This window comes from Gavia stellata, chromosome 22 (genome assembly GCF_030936135.1).
Source record: "Gavia stellata isolate bGavSte3 chromosome 22, bGavSte3.hap2, whole genome shotgun sequence".
Lineage (NCBI taxonomy): Eukaryota > Metazoa > Chordata > Aves > Gaviiformes > Gaviidae > Gavia > Gavia stellata.
Genome location: NC_082615.1, coordinates 7,749,705 through 7,774,452, shown reverse-complemented (window position 1 = coordinate 7,774,452; position 24,748 = coordinate 7,749,705). Strand labels below are relative to the sequence as shown.

At 37.7% G+C, this 24,748-nt stretch overlaps 1 protein-coding gene across 4 annotated transcripts in view; it reads left to right on the top strand.

Annotated features, from left to right (window-relative positions):
- The window catches only part of SPAG9 (sperm associated antigen 9), a 60,953-nt gene that overhangs the window by 17,530 nt on the left and 18,675 nt on the right, over positions 1 to 24,748 (top strand). For 2 of the 4 annotated variants that reach the window (XM_059828361.1, XM_059828362.1), the window contains exons 3-11: positions 534 to 604; positions 9,211 to 9,305; positions 14,064 to 14,217; positions 18,258 to 18,468; positions 18,984 to 19,083; positions 20,213 to 20,334; positions 23,428 to 23,485; positions 24,083 to 24,235; positions 24,321 to 24,372. In XM_059828361.1, coding sequence (XP_059684344.1) covers positions 534 to 604; positions 9,211 to 9,305; positions 14,064 to 14,217; positions 18,258 to 18,468; positions 18,984 to 19,083; positions 20,213 to 20,334; positions 23,428 to 23,485; positions 24,083 to 24,235; positions 24,321 to 24,372 — 1,016 coding nt within the window. Of the gene's footprint in view, positions 1 to 533; positions 605 to 9,210; positions 9,306 to 9,994; positions 10,156 to 14,063; positions 14,218 to 18,257; positions 18,469 to 18,983; positions 19,084 to 20,212; positions 20,335 to 23,427; positions 23,486 to 24,082; positions 24,236 to 24,320; positions 24,373 to 24,748 lie in introns of those variants that run through there. The other 2 variants (XM_009809263.2, XM_009809256.2) reach the window with 1 other exon arrangement.

The following is a 24,748-nucleotide window of genomic DNA, read 5'->3' as shown; positions in this document are numbered from 1 at the left end:
GCACAAATATGACTTGAAGCTATTTAAAAAAATACCTTGTTTATGTTTGCCCTACTTAACCACACATAATCTCCAGAGGTGTTTATATTCTAAGAAACAAATGTAGAGTCTTAACTGGAGCTCACAGCTCTCATTGGAGATTGAGTCTAGCTATGTGATGTGGCTTTTGCCTCTTCCTGTGTTTTCCATGTGCATGTGTGAAACAATCTGTATTGGTGTGAGCAGTAAGCTGTCCTTGAACATAAAAATTCCCTCTCATTGGACTAGCAATCAGCTAGGGAAAATAGTACCTGGGCTTTATATGAGGGCTGCAAATAGTAAGATTGCATTGCTGATGATTTACTTGGGCAGCTCAAGTGTTGGGAGTTTAAAAATGCAAGAATCAACATACTTTTTATCCTGCTCTTTGCTATTCACTACTAAGGATACTCTCCTCTCTGATCTGGTTGCCTAATCCTAGGCAAGTCACAGTCTCGTTTACTAGAACTCTGAATTTAATTTTAATTCCCTTTTTTAAATTTTTCTTCTTCCAGTTAGCAGACTCGAGGAGAGGGAGGCAGAACTCAAGAAAGAATACAATGCACTTCATTCAAGACATACAGAGGTAGGTCGTTATGCCAAGATGAATTCAGGGTATCTGTAAAAATGTATATCTATGGAAGACTTCGTGTTGTGAGCAACTGGGAAAATTGCTGGATGTTTTAGTTTATTCACCGATGCTTGGATGTTTGTATTGGTAATGTTGGTTGTAACCAGGCTTCGTTTGGTATGTAGTATTTCTAATACACATCTGAGTGTTTATTTCTCCATGTGAGTTTGATTACATGTTTGTCAATTTTATAGCTTTCTCAGATATTCAGAAGCTTTAAAAAAATAGGAATTTGCTTTTTCATATTTCAAAGACAATTCTTCAAAGCACACTAACAAACTTCAAAGAAATAGAAATAAAATTGCAATCTCTGTGTTCTTTCCAGCAGTTTTTTGTGTTGGTTTTACTTGTACCGTTGAAGGAACAAATACCTTCAAAAATTGGCCTCCTACGGAGTTTCATGATTAAAAGAAGTCCCTGCCATACTTATTGATAGCTATTGAAAACAGTATTTGCTAATGAAGATTGGACAAGTTTGACTCTGTTAAACTAAATTAAGAGCCACAGTTTTTAATTTGGTTCTAGAGCATAAAGGGACTTGCAGTGCTTTGATTTTTAGCAGTAGGTTGTCTTTCTCATGCAGGGATGCTTACTCCCTAACTAGTATATTTATTTTAGTGAGGAAATTACTAGGTTCTGTAAATAATTCTGATTAATCTGAAGCCCCAATATTGAGCACAGTTCTTCTCCTTACTCTGATTGCTTTGCCTTTGTTTGAAAGGTCTGATAGCTGTTTTTAGATAGTCACTAACATTGGGGAATGCAATACTGACTGGTCCTAGTTCAAAAGACCACAAGAAGGGGAAGCAAACACAAATGTCTGATTTGGTTACCTTTACTACTTCCCTAGCAATCCTAAGATGAGTATGTTATACTGACAGCAGCTGTAAGTGGCTTGGAACCACAACCAGCATATAGCTCTTGACTATTGCATGAGAAGATTTCTGCAGTATATTTACTGAAATCCTAATGTATTTAAGCTCACTTTTGTTACTAAATAGTTGCTTTAGAATGCTACATCTGTTGAAAACTGGAATTTTAAATTGAGAAGTGACAAAGCTTAATGCTGCCCACTTAATTTTTACCTCCTTTTGAATTGGAAGTTCTTCGGAGTAGTGTGTGCTTGCAAAGTTTTGGTTTATTTTAGTTAGAGCCTATGGGTACTATCACAATAGAAATGGCACAGGTTTTTATTGAATCCTGTTCTGCAGAGTTCGAGATAACTAAATGTATTGGGCACCATTAATTCTATGAAATGCTAATGAAATGTTCTGAATATCTTTTCACATAGGTTTTGCTCCAAAATGGACAACAACCTCTGCTGGTTTGATTCCAATTTATTAAATGCTTTTACATCTTAAATTCACTTTCTTTGGTGTAGGGAGAGGTGTTTCCTTGGGCTTTATTATTCCTGAGGTGACTACGTCCTTTCTTCATAAAGAAATAAGTTGTAATGCAACATGGTATATTCATACCTCTGTGCTGCTAAAATCAGGTCTCATGTTTTCTGTGCCCCTTCCTTTCAGCATGTTTACTTCCTTCGTTCTTTATTTCCCAGTCTCAGCATTTTTAATTTTTTCCTTTTGAATGTTTCACTTCTCTCACTTTGTTGCATACTTCTAAACCCCAAAACCTTTACCTTAAGTTATTTCTGGGTTTGTCTACGAAGATTTTGATTTCTGTCTTTAGGTGACAAGTGTGTGTACATGTTACTAGAGGTACCTGAAATTCTCAGACCACCAGCTGGCAGCTTCTGAAATACAACAGTATATTCAAGATAGGACATGGAGAGTTGATGGGGTAATGGGTTCGTGGGCTGCGAAAGCTGAGCTCTGGGCTGGGAACTAAGGACAAAGAATAGCTACCAGGAGTGTGATCATTTATAACAGGTCAGGAGCCTTTTTGACAACTGTGTGACTAACCTCAGGAAGTTACCTAAATATTCCTTATCTTCATTTGCAAAGATGCTTTTGAGCACAATTAGAGAGACCATTGTCAATCTTGCAAAGTACAAACTTCCTGATATGCTTTACTTTATCATAGACTGTCTCAGGTCAGCATTTTAATACTGCTATCTGGTGTGTGTTTCTCAGGGACTGAAATCCCTGGGGACTGGAAAGGACTGTCTGATAATAGTGCACGTCTTCCCCACCCCTCTGACTTCCTGCTTCCCTTTCTCCCAACAAATTCTAATGGTTTAGGTCTGTGTAGTAACTTTTTTCTTTTAATGCAAGATATTTTGGCAAATACCCAATCTACTTGTAAGCATTAAGTTATCAAGTTTATTGGCGTAAATACTTCTATCACAATACTCGTTTCTGAAACCTTTCTTACTTTCATGTTTTTTCTAGGAATGAATGTTTTTTTGCTTCTGAATCGGCTTCAGCATTGTCTTTGCAAGTGGTCTATCTTTGATACTTGCTGAAATGGCAATTGTTTTTCTTTCAATTGACTAAATAATGAACAGAGCATTAGTAAGGGGTTTTTTAGCTCTAAGATGTTGTCAGTGATTACTTTGACAGATGTCGCATTAAAGATGCGACTTGACTGCGTTTTCTGCAATCTTAATTTCTAGCAATTTTTCTCTAGTCTGTCTTCAGTATTTGCTTCCCTCCATTCCCCTCTTATTCTTTAATTCACAGCTTAGTATTTCAGACTTGGATGTCTTTCTTTTCCAACTCTTGACTTCACTGAGGCTCTGTAACCATGTCCTCTTTCAGCACTGACTCTACCTGCATGTGGCTCCCTCTTTGCTGGAGATCACTGCCCAGCAAACTTGCTGGCTCAGCAGCACACAGGAGTTTCTCCTGAACAATTTCAGTCAAAATGAACCAAGACCTACTTAAACTAATTAAGCCGTGGGAAGTTACACCAGTGACGCGAACCAGAGAACCGAATCCCTCACCCGCAGCGTGCGTCGTGATGAGTGCTGGGAGTGCTCCTTGGAGCGCAGCCTGCCAGAGACAGCTCTGCATTGCAGCTCCAGGGCACCAGCCTGCCCTAGCAACAAGGTGTCTTTGCGGCTGCAGAGGCAGCAGGGCTGCCTTGACTTGGTAAAGCCTGGGGAAGAGGCTTTAGCCTTCTTCACCCTTCTGCTAAATTAGCCGCTATCTTTCTTGCTGCTCTCTATAGAGTGGGAGATGAGCTAATGAGTCTAAGTGGAATATATCCCCTTAAGCTTCCTCCCCTGTTAAGTCTGTGCTTGAGCTAACTGGCTTGATTTTTGAATGGATTAGGGTACGGTAACCTGAGCAGTTGAGTTGGTAGATTGGAAGGTGAAGTGTAGCTGGGCATTTGTAGCAGGTAGTGGAGAGGATAACATGTTCAGTCAAACATAATGTGTGAATGCAGCCTGAACATGTTCTGACATCCATGTCATGATTCCCTGCTTAGTTACCATGCTCTGGTCCCTTGTCTTTCCTCTGCTTGCAGCGTGTTTAGATCTTGCGCTGGTCTTGCTCTGCTCTTATGCTCAGAACAGATGAGCAATAAAGCAGCATGCTGGAGTTCCTGAATTTGAACTTTTAGAATTTAACTATGCAAAGTCTAGTTTCCATCTTTGGCTATAAAGGACCCGATGCAGGAAACAATCATACAGCCACAAGGACAGCACGCTAGAAAGGTGAATGGTTGACAGTGGTCTAATCCAAAAATCTTTGGACCTTTGCTTTATAGACTTAGAAAGGAATTTTATTACTCGGTTATAGCTTTTATCTCAAATACTGTTCTGTTTAATAGAGAATTTACTTGGTGCATTACCTGTATAAAAGCAACCTTGTCTTCTGCACATACCTGTTGGTGCTTTTTGCCTTTGCTGCAAAGAGATGATGCACTGCTGCTAGTGACTTTTCCAGAGCAAACCCCCTGAGTAGGAGGTAAAGGGTCTTGTTTTCTTTTTCTGCGTAGTTAATGGGGCACACTTCATAACTACGGCACTGGCTTTTTAAGGGTTTGGCTGCAGACTTATGTTTACTACTCAGTTGAGAAACTGAGGCAAAGCAGTACTTTGGCATCTACTTGAGAGCTGACTCACACCTGTGGCACTTCTCTGCACAGATTTCCACAATAAAGCGCTTTTCTGTTTAAGGAAGTGATTCTTTTTAGCCTTTGGGAAACACAAGGCTAAGATGGTTCGATATCTCTTTCCCTGACACACAGAATATGGGCTTAGTTTAATGAAGCATAATTGGGCCATGGAAGTGTTTGTGTTTTGTCCTGATACAACGTGACAGAAGAGTGAGCCTGTCTCTGGCGTTGGGAATGTACTCGTGTCAGGTTCATTTGGATAAACAGATACCTGCAGCAAGTCCCTATGTAGGGAAAAAGGAAGAGAAGGTTAAGTGGAGATGTCTAATTACAACTGTGGCTAAGCACAGGTGCCAGTCATAGTGGTTTTGAGATTAGACTTTAGATATCTGTTCAAGCAAATAGTTTTTCTAAAGCCTTATGCTAAACATTAACAGGTTGATGTATAAAGCCTGGATTTAACATCTTTATGTGCTATTGTATCTGCCAGCAGCATCATCTTACATGTGGATAAAGATGCATCAAGCTCACCAGTGGGAATGGTGCTTTTACTTAGGTGGCAAGCTCACCACAAATCCTTAAAAGGCAGTTATATGGAAGTATGTTTAGGACTGTCGTACTGAATCAAGGAGATTCTAGAAATGTCTGTTACCTTAATAAATCTAGATTATGTGGGACACAGAAAGATCTATATATGCACAGTTGGTTGCACATTCCCAAAGGGAGGAGCCGCTTGTGCCAAACCTGATTGGATCTGCGAGATGAACAGCGAGGGCTGTAGCACTGAGCCTGGTTTGGCAGTGAAAGAATTACTAAAACCTGTCCTGGGGGAGTTAAAGCACTGACACAGAAAGGAAGGAGGCGTGAAAAAGAAAGGAAGGTATAAAGGAGATGCTCTCAACCTGGTTAAGGAAAAGGTGCAGGTAACAATGACCACAACATGGTATATACACATTTGTTTGTGACAAAGGAAGTATCAGGCTTGTGTACATTGGGAGCGGTCGTATTTGTAAGGGTAGGCGTAGAAACTAGTGACAGGATGTTCATTGTCTTTCACTGAATGCTGAAGCTTAAGATGTAGAAAAACCTGTAACACTTTCTACAGTTGCAGAACTTGTCACGTGCTGTATGAGGAAACCAATCTGAGTATTTTCTGAGATGGGAAGGTGTTGCATTGCTGTCATTTGCATTTGAAGGGAATGGCTTTCATGTTCATGCTGTAATGTCTTCAAAAGCTCATTATAGTCAGTTTTTACATGTTATGCCCTAAGATGAGCTAACAATGAATTGTGAAATGCTGTTAACTGCATACGGTAGTTCTTCCAAGTCCTGAGTTTATCTTTAATCCCCTCAACTAATGATAATTGACTAATGCATTTAGTTACAACAATGATGAAGAGTGGTCAGTATTTATGATGTCTTCCTTGGAACAATTGGTCATATTCAAAATACATGTGGACTTCAGGGGCAGCAAGGTGAGCTGTCAGTAGTAAAAGGTTATGAATGATTAAATATTGACTGCAACTCTTACTGAAGAGAAGGATAGTAGGTCTCGTCTTTTATTTATCATCTGTCCTGTAGTGTAACTTCAGTAAGAATTGTACCGAATAGAGAGCAATTATTCCATTCATATCTATTTTTAAATTGTCAGTAATTAATTTTTTCTTTGGATAGCTGAGCAATCATAATCAAAACATAGCAAAACTTTTGATCAGATTTTGAGCACTTGAGATTTCTAGTGTGTCAATTCATTAGACTTTTTTTTTGGATCAGGATGGCACTTCAAGGATATGCTGAGACTTGGAGTAATTTAGATTGAAAAGAGTCTCTGGAGGTCATCTAGTTCAAATCCCAGTGGTTTTGGATGGAGTCTTCAAAATTTTGTTGTAGACAAGCAGTTAGTGAGCTAACTTCCCAGTAAGTTTACAGTATTTAATTTTTTATTTCAACCTTTTCATTAACTGATTTCTGTAAGTTGAGAATCCATGTGCTGTGTCTCATGACTCCACAGCACCACCTGTGTAGCCCCCATCCCATGGGTAGGGAGGGAGGGTGAGGAACTTTGCTGCTTGTGGACAATTTTCCAGTATTGTCAGCTTTTTTCCTTGGGACCCTGGATCGAGGCAGTGTGTGGGCTTTACATGGCAGTACCACTGTTTTCCTGATTTTTTTGGGACACTACTGGTGTGTACAGCCTGGATCTGTGGACAAATTGCTATGCTGCACTGCATATGATGCACACATTTGGGTTTTAATCTTATTTTTGTGTTCCTATAGCTTACGTGCTTTATGCTGAAGTATGTGATGTTCAGATTTGCTTATTTTACCACCAGCAGTATTTTTATCTGCAGAACAATACTAGACTACATACATAGTCCTTTAAATTGACCTGCCCTCTAGCCTCTGTATGTGGTTAATAAATATGATGAGACATTTCAGTAAACAAAAGAACAGACTGAGGGGAGGGAATAAAGTAGGTTAAACCATGTATTTTGCAAAACCTGAAAGTTGTACGGGTTTTACTGACCCTACTCTTTTTTCCCCGTGTGTTAGTTGGTCCCTGGAAAGGTACTAGTTACTCAGCTTCTGTTCGCTAGCTAAAAAGCATCACAGATCTTCTGTTCAAAATTTTACTTCATGAAACCAATTGGTGTGCTGCAAATGGAAGGGTTTGCAGGTAGGTCAGCTTCTGTTCACTCCCTTCCATGATGAGGGAATACATGAACAGCATACAGAAAGGTCTAATGTGCATTTCAAAGTTATGCATTGTTTTTTCCCTGGAATTTCTAAATTAATTTGGATTATAATAAACTTGTGTAAAACTATGCACAGGAACCATTGGAACACATAATTTTGTTTCTGTGGAAACAGAAAAACCAAGAAGTATGGATAGTTGAAAATGGAGCTTTCAATTCATTTGATTGCTTCTGTGTACGAGCAAGCATTAAAAAAATTCAGAAAGCGAATGAGATGGTCCTAGTAAAACGCTGCATTTATATCATTTTGTTGGAGGATAAATTTTGTAAGCTTTTGACAGCAGTTAAAGTATATTATATAATGTTTCTCTAAAAATAGCAAGATTTTTTTTCTGGTCTGAATTATATTAATTAGTTCAGGTGAATGCTGGGAAAACCAGGATCTGTATGTAACCAGTATTTACCATATAAGTTACTGATCTATAGAATATCTATCAATCAGGATATCTTAGGCCAGTTCACTCTACCAAAAAAACCTCAGACTGAGAATATATATTCATATATATGGCCTCGGACACATCAGCCCTGACCTGAAAGTAACCTGAAAGAAACTTGAAAGATGCAGGTTTCCAGGTCCTGCTGAATTCTACTACTAATGTATGCAAATGCCCCCAAAATAAAAGGTTATGTAATATTGGTTGTACAAATGCCTGTTAACAACACTATTCTAAAAGTGTGTGTATACCCTTTCTAGACTAGCAGAAGAAATTACAGTTTTACAGAATAGGTGTTCTTTTCTAGGGGAAGCCTTTGAGATGTGACCTGAATATGTCTCAGGAAAAAAGTACACTAAATTCTTCTGCAGTACACCTATGATTTCTTTATTTCTTTTTTTCTTGTTCTGAGTGCCCTATTCATCTTTGGATGTGAGTGCAGAAATGCTAAAAATACTGTATGTCATGTAGGCTTCTCTTCAGGCTTTCCCAGTTTTCATTTCAAAGACGTATGTCCAAATTAACCTTTTGGAGTGATGCAGTGATACTTGTTACTTCTCCCCATGCATGTCCCAGATCAGTTACATGCTGAGCAGCATCATCCTTTGGCCGATTGGAATCGGGGTTCATTAAATAAGTCATGACTGCAGGAGTCAGCATGGTGGCCTGTGGCTGTCTCTCGTAAAAGAAAGAGAGCAAGCAAGTAAAGCTCTTCTCGAGTGCTAAAAATCCACAGGCACTCAGTCCTTTTTGAGATGTCAGTCTAGATCATTTAAAACCAAGGCTTTCTGTGTTCTCTATAAGTGAACTTTAAATTTATTTGGATGTTGGAAGAAAGAGATGTTGACTTCATTTTTCTGTCTATGGAAATAATCTGATTCTTAGTTTGTAGTTTCTTTATGTTTCGTATTTGAGGTGCATATTGTCTGACCTTTGCAGTTGGGCTATAGTGAAATGTGTTGTGTGACATATAGTAGATTTTAATCTCTGTTGGACATGGAGGTCTTAAACAACCTCTGAAATGGATTTGAACATGGCACTTCTGTTCAAAACTCTTGTTTGTAATATCACACACACTTTGTGTGCCCTTGGGATGTTCCCTGTGCATGAATGCACATGTAAGTTCTCCAATTTTTTATTTATTATGGGCTTCTCTTCTGGTTTGTGGTTTTACACACTGTATAATTTTGCTGCTTTCTTTATCTATTTCTTTAATGTTTCTGAATGCTTTTACTATTTTTAGCATTACAGGGGAAGATTATATTGTATTGGCCAAGAATTATGCATTTGTAGTGAAGTAAATGGTATTAAATATTTCTTGCTGTTTCTCTGTCATTTTAAACAGATGATTCACAATTACATGGAGCACTTGGAAAGAACCAAACTTCATCAGCTAACAGGGGGTGATCAGCTAGAATCCACAACACACAGTAGAATTAGGTAAGCTATTTATTGCGCTCTCACCCTGAAATGAAAGAAAAAAAAAAAAATCCATTCATTTGTGTTTGCAAGACTTTGTTCTTTAATCCTACAACAACGGTTTGGCTGAATCGGAAAGATTTGTTGTATGATTGGAATGCGGTAAGAGAATAGTGTAGAAATCAGTAGAAAGAGGTTTTTGCTGTTGTACTGCCAAATGTTGAGATATACTTTGTGCATTAGCCTTAAACAATTTGAGCTTATTTGAGTGTTTGTGTTTGGGTAGGCAGGGAAAATGTCAGCAGCTGTCTGAAAATAATTGATAACTTGCCATGGCTTTGTGTACAGGTTGATGAAGGTGTGTATCGTGGTACCCGTTTGTTCTGAGGGCTTGATGTGAATATATTATGCAGATTTTGAAGCTTTCTAGCCTATGAACTCTGTGTGGAAGGAGGGGAGAGTAACTCCAGGGCTGGCTGTGTCTCTGCGTTGCTGCATAGATGCTGCGAGGAGCCCGGCGGCTCCCGGCGCGAGGGGGAGGAGAGCGGTGATGTCATTGCTCTGGAGCTGCTGCAGAAGAGTGGAAAGCTGCTGCTGATGGCATTGTTTTTGTGGCAGCGGCTGAATGACAGACTTTGCCTACAAAGATACACCCTCGGCCCCTGTGTAGCCTTCTTGGTTCCGGCGTTTCACCATGCCAGCACAGCGCCATGAATCCTGGATGCATGCTGCTATTTGTGTTTGGCTTCGTTGGCGGGGCGGTGGTCATTAATTCCGCTATCTTGGTATCTCTCTCTGTCTTGCTGCTTGTGCACTTTTCTATTTCTACTGGTGTGCCAGCTCTGACGCAGAACCTACCAAGGATACTCAGGTACTCTGACCTACTGAACCTTGGCTTCATGTGCTTGTTCTTTTTCTCTGCTTTCCATTTTCCTTTCAGACAGAAAGAGCAAGGATAAATTAGAGATGTAAATTATGTGTAAATTTCAAATTCTTTTGTAAACTTAATTACTTACGGACTGGGATATGCCAGTATATTTTTTTATACACTCAAATTTCATTGCCTTTTATTTAAGCCAGTACAAGGTCAGTTTAAGTATCTTTTATTTAGAAAGCTATTACATTGGTTTATTGTAACCTGCAAAAAAAGCTGTGATGATAATGTGGTGGATAAAGCTCACATTCAGTGTATTGTCAGGTACTTGGCTAATCTTGCGTAGCCATAAATGTACGCAGTCTGAGGCTTTATACTATTAAATTTCACTTTCTTTTAAATTAAAAGAATTATGTAAGATCAGTTAATCAATGATCTGTTCAAAACAACAGTAATTAGTTGATCACATTATTTAAAAAAAACCTCATTATTGGTTGGTGGGAAAAAAAATACCTTTCATTATTTAAGCATTAGAGCTCTTAAAGCCTATTCACTATTGTTCAGCCAAATGTTATCCTCTCCTCTTTTTCTGTACTTGTGTGGCAAGCTGCCAACTCTGTCCCCCCCTCAAGTTACGGTCTGTTTGTCCTAGTTGCCTGGAGCAGTAGCAGAGATGCATTAAAATATTGTGACCAAAAGTAATCTTGACATGTTTTAGTGCTATAATTACAAATGGAAAACAGTTGGAAAAGTTCTGAAATGTAGCTTTCTGACCCAAGAACTTGACATACTTTAATGATGGTTGTAAATTGAATAGTAAACTTGATCTAAAGAGGGAAAAATGCGGGAAATAGTGTTCTCTGAAAGAGGCATGTGACTTTTTCTACTTAATATATGGTGCATGTAGACTTTGTATGGTATATGCTTTTAACTTGTGTCTCTGAGCACAGAAGGGTTGTTCCAAAGGTTTAAAGCAAATAAACACATAAAAGTAATACCAATTATTAATAACAATGATAATAAATATATGTGTATGAATATTTTAAATACAAAGAAATAAAGTGTAACTCTGTATAGACTGATCTAGTTAGTAAGGCTGCCCTTGTTGAAAAGGGGGGAAAAAATCAAACCCAAAACAAATAATCACCAAATCTAAAAAACCAAAGCAAAATATTGAACTTCACGTTCAATAATTTTCATTAGACTTTTTATATATAAGCAATCAGGTGGTTTAAGAAATAGGGTTTTTTGTAATGTGCTTTTGCTTCCCTGGAGAATATTTAATGGATTCGAGGGGTTTTGCTATGCTAAAAAAAGCTATGCTTTTTCCCGCCCCTAGTAATTTATTGATTTAGGAATTACAGGAATGGGAAGTCAGTTCCTTAATCTTTTATTCATTTAAAAAAGATAAAAATATAGGATGAAGGAATGTAATTGTAGAAGAATTGTTTCTATTTTTTTAACACTAGTCGGATTTTAGAACAGAGCATCTGGTTGCTTATCCTAAAGGTTCCTGTAAATGCTTCGATACATCACTTCAGAATATTAGTTTAGGCTTTTAAAACACGCGCCTGCCTTCTGTCGTATTCTCAGATATTTCTTGAACACTGGGGGAGTAGAAGAGGTTCTTTGCTTTTCAGTCAACAACCAGTGAAATAAGTTGAAATTTCTTCAGCCTATTTGGATAATTTCTTTTAATGCAGACATGCACATAATAATCTTCCTTTCCAAAATAAGCCACCTTTTCAAACTTCGCTTACTGTGTAGTCTTGCAATGCACCTGAACTGTGTTTTAGCACATCAAAATATGTTCATTATAAAATTTATTTAAAACTATTCCGCAAAAAAGCAAACGTCAGTTGTGAACTTTTTTCGGTACCCATTTTGTTTAAATTCTCTCTTCTGAAGATTGCAAAGAAGATAAGCTTTGTGGCATATCCTGCAAGTAAGCAAATCTGTCTGCTCTGAACCATTGCTCCGGGAGGCGTTTTCCAAAGCAAAGGGCCCTTCACAATGCATGCTTTATCACTGCCTTTCTTTTGCACCAAAGGGCTGCTTTTTTCCTTTTTTTGTGTCGCTGGACTTCTTAACCAATGAAATGGTTTCAGTCTGTCTTTAACATAAGCTTAGATTATGTGGTGTGTCCTTTGTTCCCCATACGCATTAGAGTTGTGGGAAATCTAAAGAAAAGCAGAACCTGTTACAATAGCGGGAATCGTTGGAATCAAATTCTGTTTAATTCTGTGGCTATTTTTCGTGAAGACTTTCAGCAGAGTTAGTTTGCAGATGCTGGAACAGTATCTGATGCTTTTTGTTTTGTAACCCTGACTGATTTTGCTTTGCTGCCTACTTTGCTCTGCTGAAGTACTTCTGAATTAATAACCTAACTTGGAATAATATTTATGAAAGACCGAGATACATGCAATGTGAGAATTAGTTGCAAAGATTTTTGTGACAAGGAGCATCTTTTGTACACCTGTACGGGAAAGGTTTATGTCAATTAAAATTATTTGCTCTCTGAACATTGTTTTTCTGGCAACATAAAATTTACCAAAAGGAATTTAATGCTTAATTGCTAAATAGAATCCCTTCTTGACTACCTTTCCTTCTAAGTAAAAAAAAAAAAAAAAAAAAAAAAGCTTAGCTTTTCCTTTTGCTTTTCAACACTCCCTTTCATATTTTTGTGTATAACTTATATGCAGGTGCTAATTCTGCATAGAATTCTGCCCAGGTTATGTTTAATTTGTAAAAAGCCTTGCAAAAGAAAGTATGTATGGTGGTGTTCTGGCTTTTATAATACTAAAATATGAGATCTCTCGAATCTCAATATTTTTTCTGGGTTGTCTCTGCAGGGGTACTTACAGGCAATGCTTTCTCTTAAGAAGTGTAATTTTCTGCCATTGCTTGTGCACACTTTTATCTTCTGTCTTTAGGATACTTAAAGCTGTGCTAGTTGATTACAGCCCTTTTTTCTGTATTTCATTGTTCTGACTGAACAAATACTTTGCTTTATTCCATGCCTGGCTGGTATTTTTCCTTTTCAGGGCTGGCTGTAGCATCCTATGAATTGCATTCTACACAATGTTTTTGTCTCTTGCTGGCAGGAAGTATTAATCTTTTTGTTCACTGATTACATTACTGACAGCAAGATTGACTTGGACATTTTTTTTTGAGGGTCAATATAAGAAGCTTTGGAATTCCCAAACGTTGTTTGCCATAGGGAAGTGATAAAGATAGCAGAGATGGTGAAGAGTTGAGATTAAGTAATTTGCCTTACTGGCACAAGCTTTTGTGTAGCTTTAGGGTGAGGTAGACTGAACTGATTGTGGTTAAAACTACACAATTTTTGGCTGGGCTAGTTTTAACATTGGTAATTCTTTGACCCAGTTTTTTTCAGTTACACAAATCCGTGTAATTCCTGTGATCTTCAGAAGAAAAATACTGTACGTTTTGCAAAGAGATGGACTTTAAGCTGGTTGTTTACAGCTTTCCCAAATGCTTCAGTTAATGATTTAGCTGTTGGCTGTTGTAAAAGCTATGTGGTACTGTATCTTGCAAAAAAAAAAGCAAAATATTATTTTTAAGAGTAGTTGTTGAAAACTGTAGTTTAGTCTGAAATAAGGAAACATTTTCATCTTATACTCCAGTTTGTGTTCCACTTCTGTAAAACTTGTTTACTATAGATTAGCTTTGGTGCAATCAATAACTGTCCCCTAAAGCCATTTGCAATTAAATAATGTGAAATGAGGAATCTTGTGCTGTAATACAAACTGTGTATTTAATAATCATGTATGAATGTTTGAACCTATAATTTTACCACTTCCCTGCTGATTTCAGAGATGTACAGGAAAATAAATTGTGTGACATCTGAAATGGCTGATGAAACCTGTCTCTCTTTCAAACAGAAAGGAGCGTCCAATATCCCTGGGCATCTTCCCGTTACCTCCAGGAGATGCACTACTTACGCCAGAAACTCAGAGAGAAGCGGGGGAAACGCCTGGGTCAGAGCACTGGAAATTCCATGAGCTAAGCCAGCCACGGTCCCACACAAGTCTAAAGGTGAGCACTGGGCTTGACTGCCTTGTGTGTTAGGAGAAACTCCCATAAACAGCTTATAGATCCTTGGTGGGGAGAAAAAGCAAATTGAAGGGAAGGAGGGAAAACCCTAAATCATCTTTATGTAAGCCAAGTGTGTTGCTTACTCAAATGAGCTTTGAGGGAACTTATTTACTGGAAGAAACGGAGTTTGGGTTGCATTTTCCAAGAGAGTGGTAATACAGGCTAGTTCTCATCTTACTCACAGGAGTGGGTTTCTTCTTTCTGACTAAGGACCCTTTCCAAAGGTCAGTCACTTGTTCTTTACAGATTACATATGTAACTAGATAGTGTAAACAGGTCTGCTGGTTTAATAGCCTTTTAGAAGGAAAGCTTCGATTACTACCCAGGCAGTACTCTTAACACAGCCTCTGCCTACTATCAGGCATATAGCGTAGGTACACCGCAGAGTTGAGAATGACCTAACTTTCCTAAATTAGCCTGTGATTATGATTTCCCTTACATGTAGCTTGGCTATAATTCCTGCAATTGTTTTCTGTTCCAACAGTGAGAGGATGTCATAGAACAAGCTGCAGAAATGGAAAAATGGGGGAGTGGTGTTAGAGTGTGATGAATCTGGCAGTGGGGACTAGGGTGCACTAACAGCACAGCGGGAGGAGGGATCTGCAGGGTGAAGAACTCCAGAATGTGTAAAGCCTCTTTATATCTTTATGTTGATGAGGTTTTTTGGAAGACCGTGGATATGCTGTTATTTCTGAAAAGGCATACAGTTGAGGGGAATTTCCTCCTAAGTGAACTTAATACCTAGCAGGGGAATATTAAACTGATAAGAATTAAAAAAACTATCCAGACATAGTTGGAACCCAGACTCTCTTTTATTGCCTAGATGCCATGTGGAGATAATGGGAAGTGTAAGTAATGGTTAATTATAAACATATCAAAGTGACAACAGGAGTTTGGATCTAAACATTTGTCACTTAACAAACTCTTGGCTAGGACCATTTTTGGGTCTTAAATTTGTCCTATGCCCTTTGTCCTATGTCAGTTAACATCAACAAATTGACAGACTTTAGGAGAGCTGACTGAAATACAACTTAAAAGTTATGACTAAGAGTAAGTGGAGGTGAGGTATAAAGGGAAGTGTCTGATCCCATCCTGTTTCCTCAGAAAATTATGTTGGTTGCTATATATCGTCAAAATAGGCTTCTTGGTATAGTTCTTCTAAAAATAATGCACTGCTAAAAGAGAATTTACAAAACAGCACAGACTGTAATTTTTCAAACCTAGTTAGTCAGAATAAGTCCTGTAGGTCCAAAGCAGCATCTTTGCTTTTTAGCTGTGAATGTAAAGTACTTCTGAAGTGAACATGTTGAATAACATGATATAGTGAAGTTGTAACCAGAACTTGAAACTTTTTTCTCTAATACTTTTATTTCCTCTAAATAGCTTTAACATCAAGAACAAGGCACAAGCAAGATTCTACTGCTTTCATGCATCTGTTTTCAATTCATGCATGAGCATTTCATTAATGGTCAGTGTTTCCTCTAAAAGTATCACAAAGAGTAGGTGTCAGGGAGAAACCCAGGCTAAAAAGACTGGGTATCCTGTAGCTTTTACAGTAGTGGCATTGCTGGATATCACTGTAAGACAACATACAATTATGTACCATTCATTATTTGCAAAGCTTTGCAGATGAGCTACTACTTCAGATTTAATTATCTAATTTTTAAACTAATTTTTCTTTTTTCAGGAAAAGTCTTTTGGCAATGTTGCCAAAAAAGAAAAATTTGCTAAGTCAGTACAGCACTGACTTTCAAATGCTTAGGCTTTGAGATATTTTAGTTAATTCATTGTCACTTAATGGAATTGCATTTCATTCTCATTAGTTCTAGAACAAACATTCACGATAGTTTAATCAGTATCGTTTCCAAGAGCTAGCTACAAAAAATACAGTAAAGTCAGAAATATAAAATAGATGGGATTGTTTGAAATTCCTTTAAGGAAAGGACCATTCTCTTCACAGTTTTCAAGCTGTTTCATGAGCTTTGTGTGTGAAAGTCAGTGATCAGTCTGTGCTGCATCAGTTCGTGGATGCTTTTGGAATACAAAGATGTAGAAATGTTTGAACAGAGCCAACAGCTCTGTTGAGGTTTTATTCCCTGTTTGTGTGAACTCCGGATTCCCTTGGTAATGGGTACCATTTCCTCCCTTCTGTATCTGCTTGCTGGAGTATGAATCATGATCCAGCAGCTGAGCTTCACCAGTTCAAAAGGCAATTAGGTAAATTGTGTAGCTTTTTCCTTTCTCTCTTTTTTAAATGGACACGATGTATCTCATGTAACAATTTCATATGTTGGGTTTGTTGCCTTGTATAACTATGGGTAAGTGTACATGTTTTATTAGTTGACTGTCTTTCTGAATAATTTTGTCAGAATATCAAATATTAGTAATTTTTTATTTTGGAATTTACTAAAAGAGGATGAGAACTGGAAGTAATTGATAGGCACGTCTTGAAAGTGCTTAATTTTGTTTCTAGGGCTTGCAGATTCCCTGTGGGGATGCCACTATAGGATGCAAGCTTTACGTTTATGCTGATATACATAAATGTGTGTTTTCCACCCTGCCGCCACAAGTCAAAATCTTATCTTTCCAGGAAGTTCCAAAAGTAAAAATTTAGAAATTACATTTCTTAGTAAGTTTACACTAAGTACAAATGAGAGAATGTGTGTCTATATGCAGATCTCTCTCGTTTTTTTAAAAAACCTTAAAATTCAATTTCACTTCCTTATCCAAAAGGGATGCCAGCAGTACGACGAATTTGTGCTTCACAAAATCTGAACTTGCTTCATTCTTGACAAGTTCAGGTTTCCTGAGTTAACAGCTACGTTCTCTTTAAATGTCACAGACTTGTCTAGGAGCCTTGCTTTCACCTCTGATTCCCAAACAAAAACCTAAAAGAACCTTTTATCAAAACTTACCATACTGCCTTTTTTTTTTCCCCCAAGGAGATTCCTCTCATGCGGTATGCTAGAAAATACTGGCCTGAACAGACCGATTTGTTTTCATATCTGCAGCGAGCTCTTGTTCACTGTTACGTGCTGCTTAAGTCATAGTTAAGACAACTGGATGCTGGTATGGCTCTGGTCATGAATGAGGGGTAAAATGTGAATGAAAGGAGACAAGGTCCAGAAAAGGCTTATTAGTATTATCAGGTAGTAGCCTCTAGTTATATCAAACACAGTCTAGTGTGCCCTCGAACACGGTGCCTGATGCAGCCCTGTCTGAGTAATGGTCATAATCTTGAGTCCAGCAGCTGGATTAATAGCCATGCTTGTGGTGCCTGATATAGTGTCACTCTAATGTAAACTGTTGCCAGGAATCAGCTTCTAAGAAGGAGCTATTTACGGATGTTCTGTAGTTGATCTGAAATCTAACCAGACAAGCAGTCACTGCAGTTCAATGCCTTGTTCCCAATGTCATCCAGGGCTTACAGTTCAGAACAGAAAGTGCGTAAAACCAGTTTGAGTAAAGTGCTTGCAAATATTATACTTCTATATCGGTGAAATCCATGTTCTGCATCAGTGCTGCAATGTCTACTTTTTAAGATGATGTTTTAAGATACCGTGCACATTTTGAGCAATTAAAAATTTTATAACAGCTTTGGGAAGATTCAGCGGTTCATTGTCCAGCTAGAAGGATTGTTAATATGGAATGCGGTATGTTGTCTGTCAGCACCCTAAAGTTGTCTGAAAAGCACCCTAAAGTTGTGACTATAATTATCAACTGAGATCAAACATTAGTATTAAAAATAAGGGCATGTTTTATGTAGCTATAGCCTCCTTAACAGAAGTGAAATAGCCATAGTCTAAAGATGAATTTGGCAGTACTGGCTTAAAGTATTCTTTCCATTACTGTTTCTTTGCATTTGCATATTCTTCAGTAAAATACAGTAATTTTGGTGTTTGTTCTTTGGTTTATATGCCTAACTCTTCTAATAATACTTAATTTGTGTTCATTTTTTAATGGTAATTGCTCAATTTTAGGATGAGCTCTCTGATGTTAGCCAAGCAGGCTCAAAATCTACTACTCCAGCATCCACAGCTGCTTCAGATGTACCTGTACTGCCTGCTGAAACTCCTCAAAAGGAAGATGTTGAAGGGCTTGCAAAGGACACAGATATGCCGAATGAGAAGCTGGATGTAAGCAAGAATATTGAAGTACAGGTAGCTCAAGAGACAAGAAATGTGTCCACTGGTGAGCTGCTTTAACTTTTTAGTGTATGGTTGCTATGAACCTCACATTTAATCCGTTATGAAATACCTTAATTGTTGTGCCACAGATGAGAAATGTTTTTTTACTTAATATTTTTAGCGGTGCAGAATATTGCTAAGAGATACAAGTCTGTTTATTGGTGGCTTTAGTCCTTATTTTTCTAGAATCAGATTTATGACATTTCTTGCAAACAGCAGAGGTGGCACTCATCTAGACACAAAAAGTCATGAGATGATAGACATCTGCTTGGTTTCGATTGCAGAAACAGTGGGAAATAACTACCGTTGGATGACTTAAGTTAAATTGAGGAGAGAATTAGAAATTCTAGTGTCTGCACTGGAGTATCAAAATCCATAGGTCTTCTCATTTAATTACCTTGATAAGTCTTTGAACAGAAGTCTACTAAGTTGGTGATTGACTAATAACAACTACATGTAGGTAATGTCGTATGTCACAGTGATTTTGTTTATGGAGATGTACCACTTGCTTTTCTCTAGGTGGAAATGAAAATGAAGAAAAATCTGAAGTTCAGGCAATCATTGAGTCAACTCCAGAGTTGGATATGGATAAAGACCTCAGTGGATATAAGGGTTCGAGGTAAGTTGTGTGTTGTGATTTGAGTAGGAAGACCTAGTTTTAGAAGGTTCCAGGCTTTGGTTTTGAACTCGTGATTTGTTTAGAAATTTTACCAGACTGAGATCATGCATTCTGTAATGAATCTCCTACTTCTGTGACCTTATTTCCCCAAATTCTTCAGGAGGTTTTAAGTGCAACAGCAGTTCTTCATTCTGTTGCTACACCTGATGAATGTTCAGGGTATTTCATATTACAGCAGATTTAAGAATGCTTAAATATTCTTTCCGTATTTCAAGCAACGGGTCTATACCAAAAGGCCTTTTCTCTCTAGATCAAGGTTTCAAGGTACTAGCAGTTTCCAAGCTGGGCCCTCGTGTTTTCACCCATTCTTTAAAATCTGGATTTGTGACTGACTTTGCAAATGTTTACAGCATTTATTTATCAGGTTCTGATGGTGGAATCCCAGTGTTGGCAGAATGCTTTTGACCGAGTCTGCTTCCTTGCAGGCTTTTACTTGTGAAGGACAACATTTCTTTCAAAAGCTCTAAGCCCCATAAAAATTAAAAAAAGTTCTGGTTTAGTAGTGGGTGGGGTGTGCCTGATGTTTTAGGCAAGCCTTGACCAATTTAAGGTCTAGCCACAAGTCCTTCAAATATGTTATGTGTCTGTGTTTCTTTGTTGTGATGAGATGGAAGAAATTACCTTGTATAGTGAATGTTAGTGGCGTAAGAGCTTTGTGTGGAAGGACCCCTTTTCTGGCCAGAGGAATATTTCTATCTCTGACTGACTGGTTCTCTTGCGTTCTTGTTATATTAAATGACTTCCAGTTTGGCTGAGCTGTCTGTTCTTTAGGCATTTGGGCTGGCTGAGTCCTGATGGGGCTGAATTTCTATATGATATTCTTTAATTTATTGAAATCCTGACCAGCTCAATATCAGCAGCTACCTCAAGTTTGGGATCTTGATGCCAAAGTAGTATTTGAAAATGGAACCTAGGACTCTAAGCCAACTGAAAGCTGCTGAGAATTTTACTTCTGGGTTTTTTTAGGGTGTAACAAATGAACTACTGGTAAAAACACAGAGAAAACTTTCTTTAGTGTGGGAATGTTTTCTTTCTGCCTTTTTATGCCTTGTTTTAATTCTTTGAATAGCACTCCTACCAAAGGCATAGAGAACAAAGCATTTGACCGTAACACAGAGTCACTCTTTGAAGAGCTGTCATCTGCTGGTTCTGGCCTAATTGGAGACGTGGATGAAGGTGCAGATTTGCTGGGTAAGAAAGGTTATTTAAAGAGGAATTTTCCTTCTAGTGGAGTGCTTAATTATCCTTACTGGATTTAATGTGAGGATTCATTTGCATTAAAATCTTTTGAGTATCATCCTAAGGTGGTTATTGGAATGCAAAAAACAGGAGAAGGTGTTTGTTCTTTCTTTCAATATAACAATATCAGCAATCTTTTGGGGCACTGTTCTCTATTTCAGTTTTCCCTGTATGTTCTCTGACACAAGGATTTTTATCTCGAGCAAGGATTTTTACGTTGAACTAGTTTTAGGTAGTTTAATTCAGATTGTGCCCGATCTGTAACGGCCTGGCTTTATCACCTCTCTGTGGAATTTAACTTGTAAGAGAGAACTGCAGCAGAATGCAATGGTGGTAATTGGAGAATCAAACCATTAATTGAAAGGGGAGGGGGAACCCACATTTCTCTTCCCCCTAAGCAGTTTGCTGCTACTTGTGTGCTGACTGAACAAAATGTAAGTTTTGGGAATATGAGTTGATGAGAAGTGAAAAGGTTGTTGAAAGAAGGATCTTCCTATAAACAACGTAAGATATTTTTGGCCATACCAGTGTTCAGGCCTCATTTGGAACTAATGAAAGCTGGTGCTATGGAACGTATAAAATGCAGATGCAACTCCTGTGTGTTTTAGAAATGGGTTGTATAGCGAAACTCAGCAGTTTGTTTGCTTCTGTTGTCTGACCCAGCAAAAAAAGTACAGATTGTTAGCAGTATTATTTAGAACTGTTGTGTGTGCAGTCTGGATTTCTGGTTGTTCAGTGTTCCACCAGAAACTTATTTTACATCAAGTAGGTGACGTTTCTGCTAAGTGTTGCTCACTAGGAGTAATGGGCCTATCTCCAGCCTGAGAGATGGGGGTTTTTTTTGTTGTCAGCTCTCTGCTGCTTAGAATCCTGAGCAGTGAGGACCACCACATCCTTGCTGGAACATACTTCACCCAAAACTCTTGCACTCTGTTGTCACAGGGACAACTAATGACACCTTCTGCATGCAAAAATATAGATACTGGAGACGTATTAACATAGAGTAACTTCTATCCCTTAGATATGTGATAAATTGTTTAAAGAGATCAAATGACTGTCAGGACTTACTGATAATAGATGCTTTGTTTTCCATGAGCAAAAATAATATACTTTTTAGTATAACGTATCAAAAGTTTGTCATTGACTTCATTACCATTTTCTGTAAAACTACTGCTAGAAACACGGGTGTATGCAAAATGGAACACATTGTTATAACTGTATTTGTTATGCAGAATGTGTTGGTCTGAAAGTTTTACTATATAATCATTTCACTTTGAGCACAACCATAGTCCAGATTACTCTGTGTTACTTGAAAGCCACATCTGCATCCAGGATAGTTGGTGTGTTTCAAGCATTTGGATCTGTTCTAAGTGAGCATTAAACTTCAGTTTGGAGTTCTGTAAAAGTAGTTAATTGGGATTCTCTAATCTGTTTTCTCTTGGGCTGCATACCCAGGGGAATATTCTGGTGTGTATGCTTCTTTTTTAAAAAAATTCTTTGAAATCTGTTGCTTCTACAGTTAGGTGTTCTTGGCTGCTGTGCTCATAAAATACATTCTCTGCATTTTTTCCCTGCTTGGTAACTTTTTTTTTGCCTTTGCACTCTTGGCTTTCAAGTTTTTCTTCTTGCATTATAAAGGATCCTGAAACCTGTTGGAAGTGATCCTAGGTACTTTTATCTGTGAATACGGAAAACATTTAAAAAGCAATAGCTACTAGAATAAAACCTCTTGATGACTGTAGCGTAGGGGATTTCTCCAGATATTGATAAAGTAACAATAGCTGATCAAGTTCCTTCACTATGAAATGTCATTTACTTTTAATCCAAAACCAAGAGAGAAAAATTCCAAGAGAGGGAACTTTGACTTGCATGTCTATTTTTAGATAGTTTTTTTTATTGTTATCCAAATATCTTTTAAGTCTTCTGTTACCAAAGTTGCTTAGAAGATTGTGTTCATGGAGTAATTTAAAAGGTCTCCTCCATTAAGATGCCTTTTTCATTTGTTGTGTTAATCTTGAATTAGCATAATTTCTGCCATTATCAGCATGGTAATTATTTTGCTGTGCAAGATGTAAAATTATTTTCTACCTGAAAGTTTATCTTTTTAAAAACCTGCAAATCATGTTATTTTAGGCATGCAAACAATAGGGTGAGAAACTATTTAAATTAGTGTTAAAGTAGTTACATGAAGAGTTCAGTTCACTTTTTTCCACAGTAGCACATTAATTTGTAACTTTTACTGAATGGCTTAGTATTTCTTCCAAGTACTGTGCTTCTGAATTATTTCACAGAAAATGAGATAGACTTTTACTAAGTTGCTGATTTTTACAAGAGGTGCTCTAACCAATAAAAATGGTTGTGACAACTTTAACATCTGTCTTTTGTATAAATCCTGCTTCTAATCACATCACATTCCACTTCAAATTTTTGGTGGTGGCTTTGTTTTAATTCACTCTTACTTAATAAGTCTAAATATTTTATTGCTTTTCACTCATACTACACCTTACATGAAATGTTTCTTGTTCTTGTTTTTGCTCTACATGGAATGCATGGGCTTTAAAGACCATAATTTCTTTGGTAAGGTATCATTTGCTCTGGGGAGATCTGCAGGGCTTTTGCAATCTGAGCTTTATAAATTCAGCATGCCTTGTGTCTATAACTGATATACTTTTGTATCTAACATGATATGAAAGACAGTTGAGCATTTTAAACTTAACTTTTTGTGGACTAATACTTCCCCAGTGATGCCATGTTTGGTTTTTGCCTTAATAGTAATGTATCCTCTTCAAAATGTATAGACTAGGTGGAGGTAGCCTGTTGTTAGCCAGGGTTGCCTTTAGGCTTTAACTGAAGGCAGATTGGGAAAAAGGTGGAGGGGAAAGCTAATTGTAGAAGGTAGGTCCTGAAACTTGAGCTAGCTCACAGTTTTTCTGACAAGTTTGTCACGCTTAAAATTCAGCTGTGTTTAGATGATGGCAAAACACAGGTTTTGTGAAAACATTCATTTTATCTGCTAATTTCATGTGGTGTTTTTCCTTTGGAAAGGAATGGGTCGTGAGGTTGAAAACCTTATTTTGGAAAACACTCAGCTGTTGGAGACAAAGTAAGTGAGAATGTGTATGTATTTTTTACATACTGTTATGTAAATAAGTTGTATATTCTCTGTTTTGTTGTATCTTCAATATCTTTATACACAGAAAGTTGAAATTATACAAGTGTGCTTTCAGTTCTAAGAGTAGTGGTGGTATAAGTATTTTCAATTTGTAGGTATATTTGGCTAAATATATAGCTTAGTTGGTGGTGTTCTAGAAATTAAGGACCTAAGAAGCAAAAGCAGCTTTTGCTTCTTGTAAGGCTGCAAGAAATGCAGTGCTATGTTCTAATGAGATCAACTCCTGCCTTTTCTGTGAGAAACACAGCGGAAACTGCAGAAGCTAATCCATTGAAGCACTGTTGAGGAATTCAACCTCTAAGCAAACTGTTCTGAGTTATTAGTACTTTTTTCTAATACAGAGGTGTGAATGTATTTGAGCATTTGAGTTTTTTGGGGGGAGGGAGAGGAGACCTGTTTTAAAAGATGTATCTTTTTACGGCAGTTCTATGTAAGAAATTTGTAGGTCTTCAAGAATAAAATCAGGCTGAAGCTAAACTATGAGACCATAGTCATCCTTGTAATGGTGTATTTTAAATGTTTGTGTAGAAATGCACTGAATGTAGTGAAGAATGATTTGATAGCAAAGGTGGATGAGTTGACCTGTGAGAAGGATGTACTACAAGGTGAATTAGAGGCTGTAAAACAAGCAAAACAGAAGCTTGAAGAGAAGAACAAGGAACTGGAAGAAGAGCTGAGAAAGTAAGTTTAATTCCATGGTTGTGAAAAAGAAAGGAAGAAAGCCCACTGTGGTATCTAATGCAGCTATTTTTTATTTTCTATTTAGAGCTCGTGCAGAAGCAGAGGAAGCAAGACAGAAAGCTAAGGAGGATGATGATGTAGGTGTTATGTGTGTATGTGTATTTTTGTATGTATAATCCACAATGGGACATTAGAAGCTCACATGTGTTTAGTGAGTGCTACTAAACTTTACTGCTTAATAAGTATTGGTAAACTTCCTCCATGTATAGAAAAGATAGAAGACCTAAAGAGCACAAGTGAACTTAAACTGACCATGTCTAGTTTTTTTTCTTTTCTCTCTGCCCATTATTGTATGTCACATTCTTTTTGAAGAACTGTTTTTTATTCAGATTATACTACATACAAAGGATGGGAGGAGAGGAGGGTAAAAATGAGTTAGTTTTACAAAGCCCCAAATGATTTGGAATCTGGAATTGTTCCCTAAACTGTCATCGGAAGGCAGAGGCTGACTCT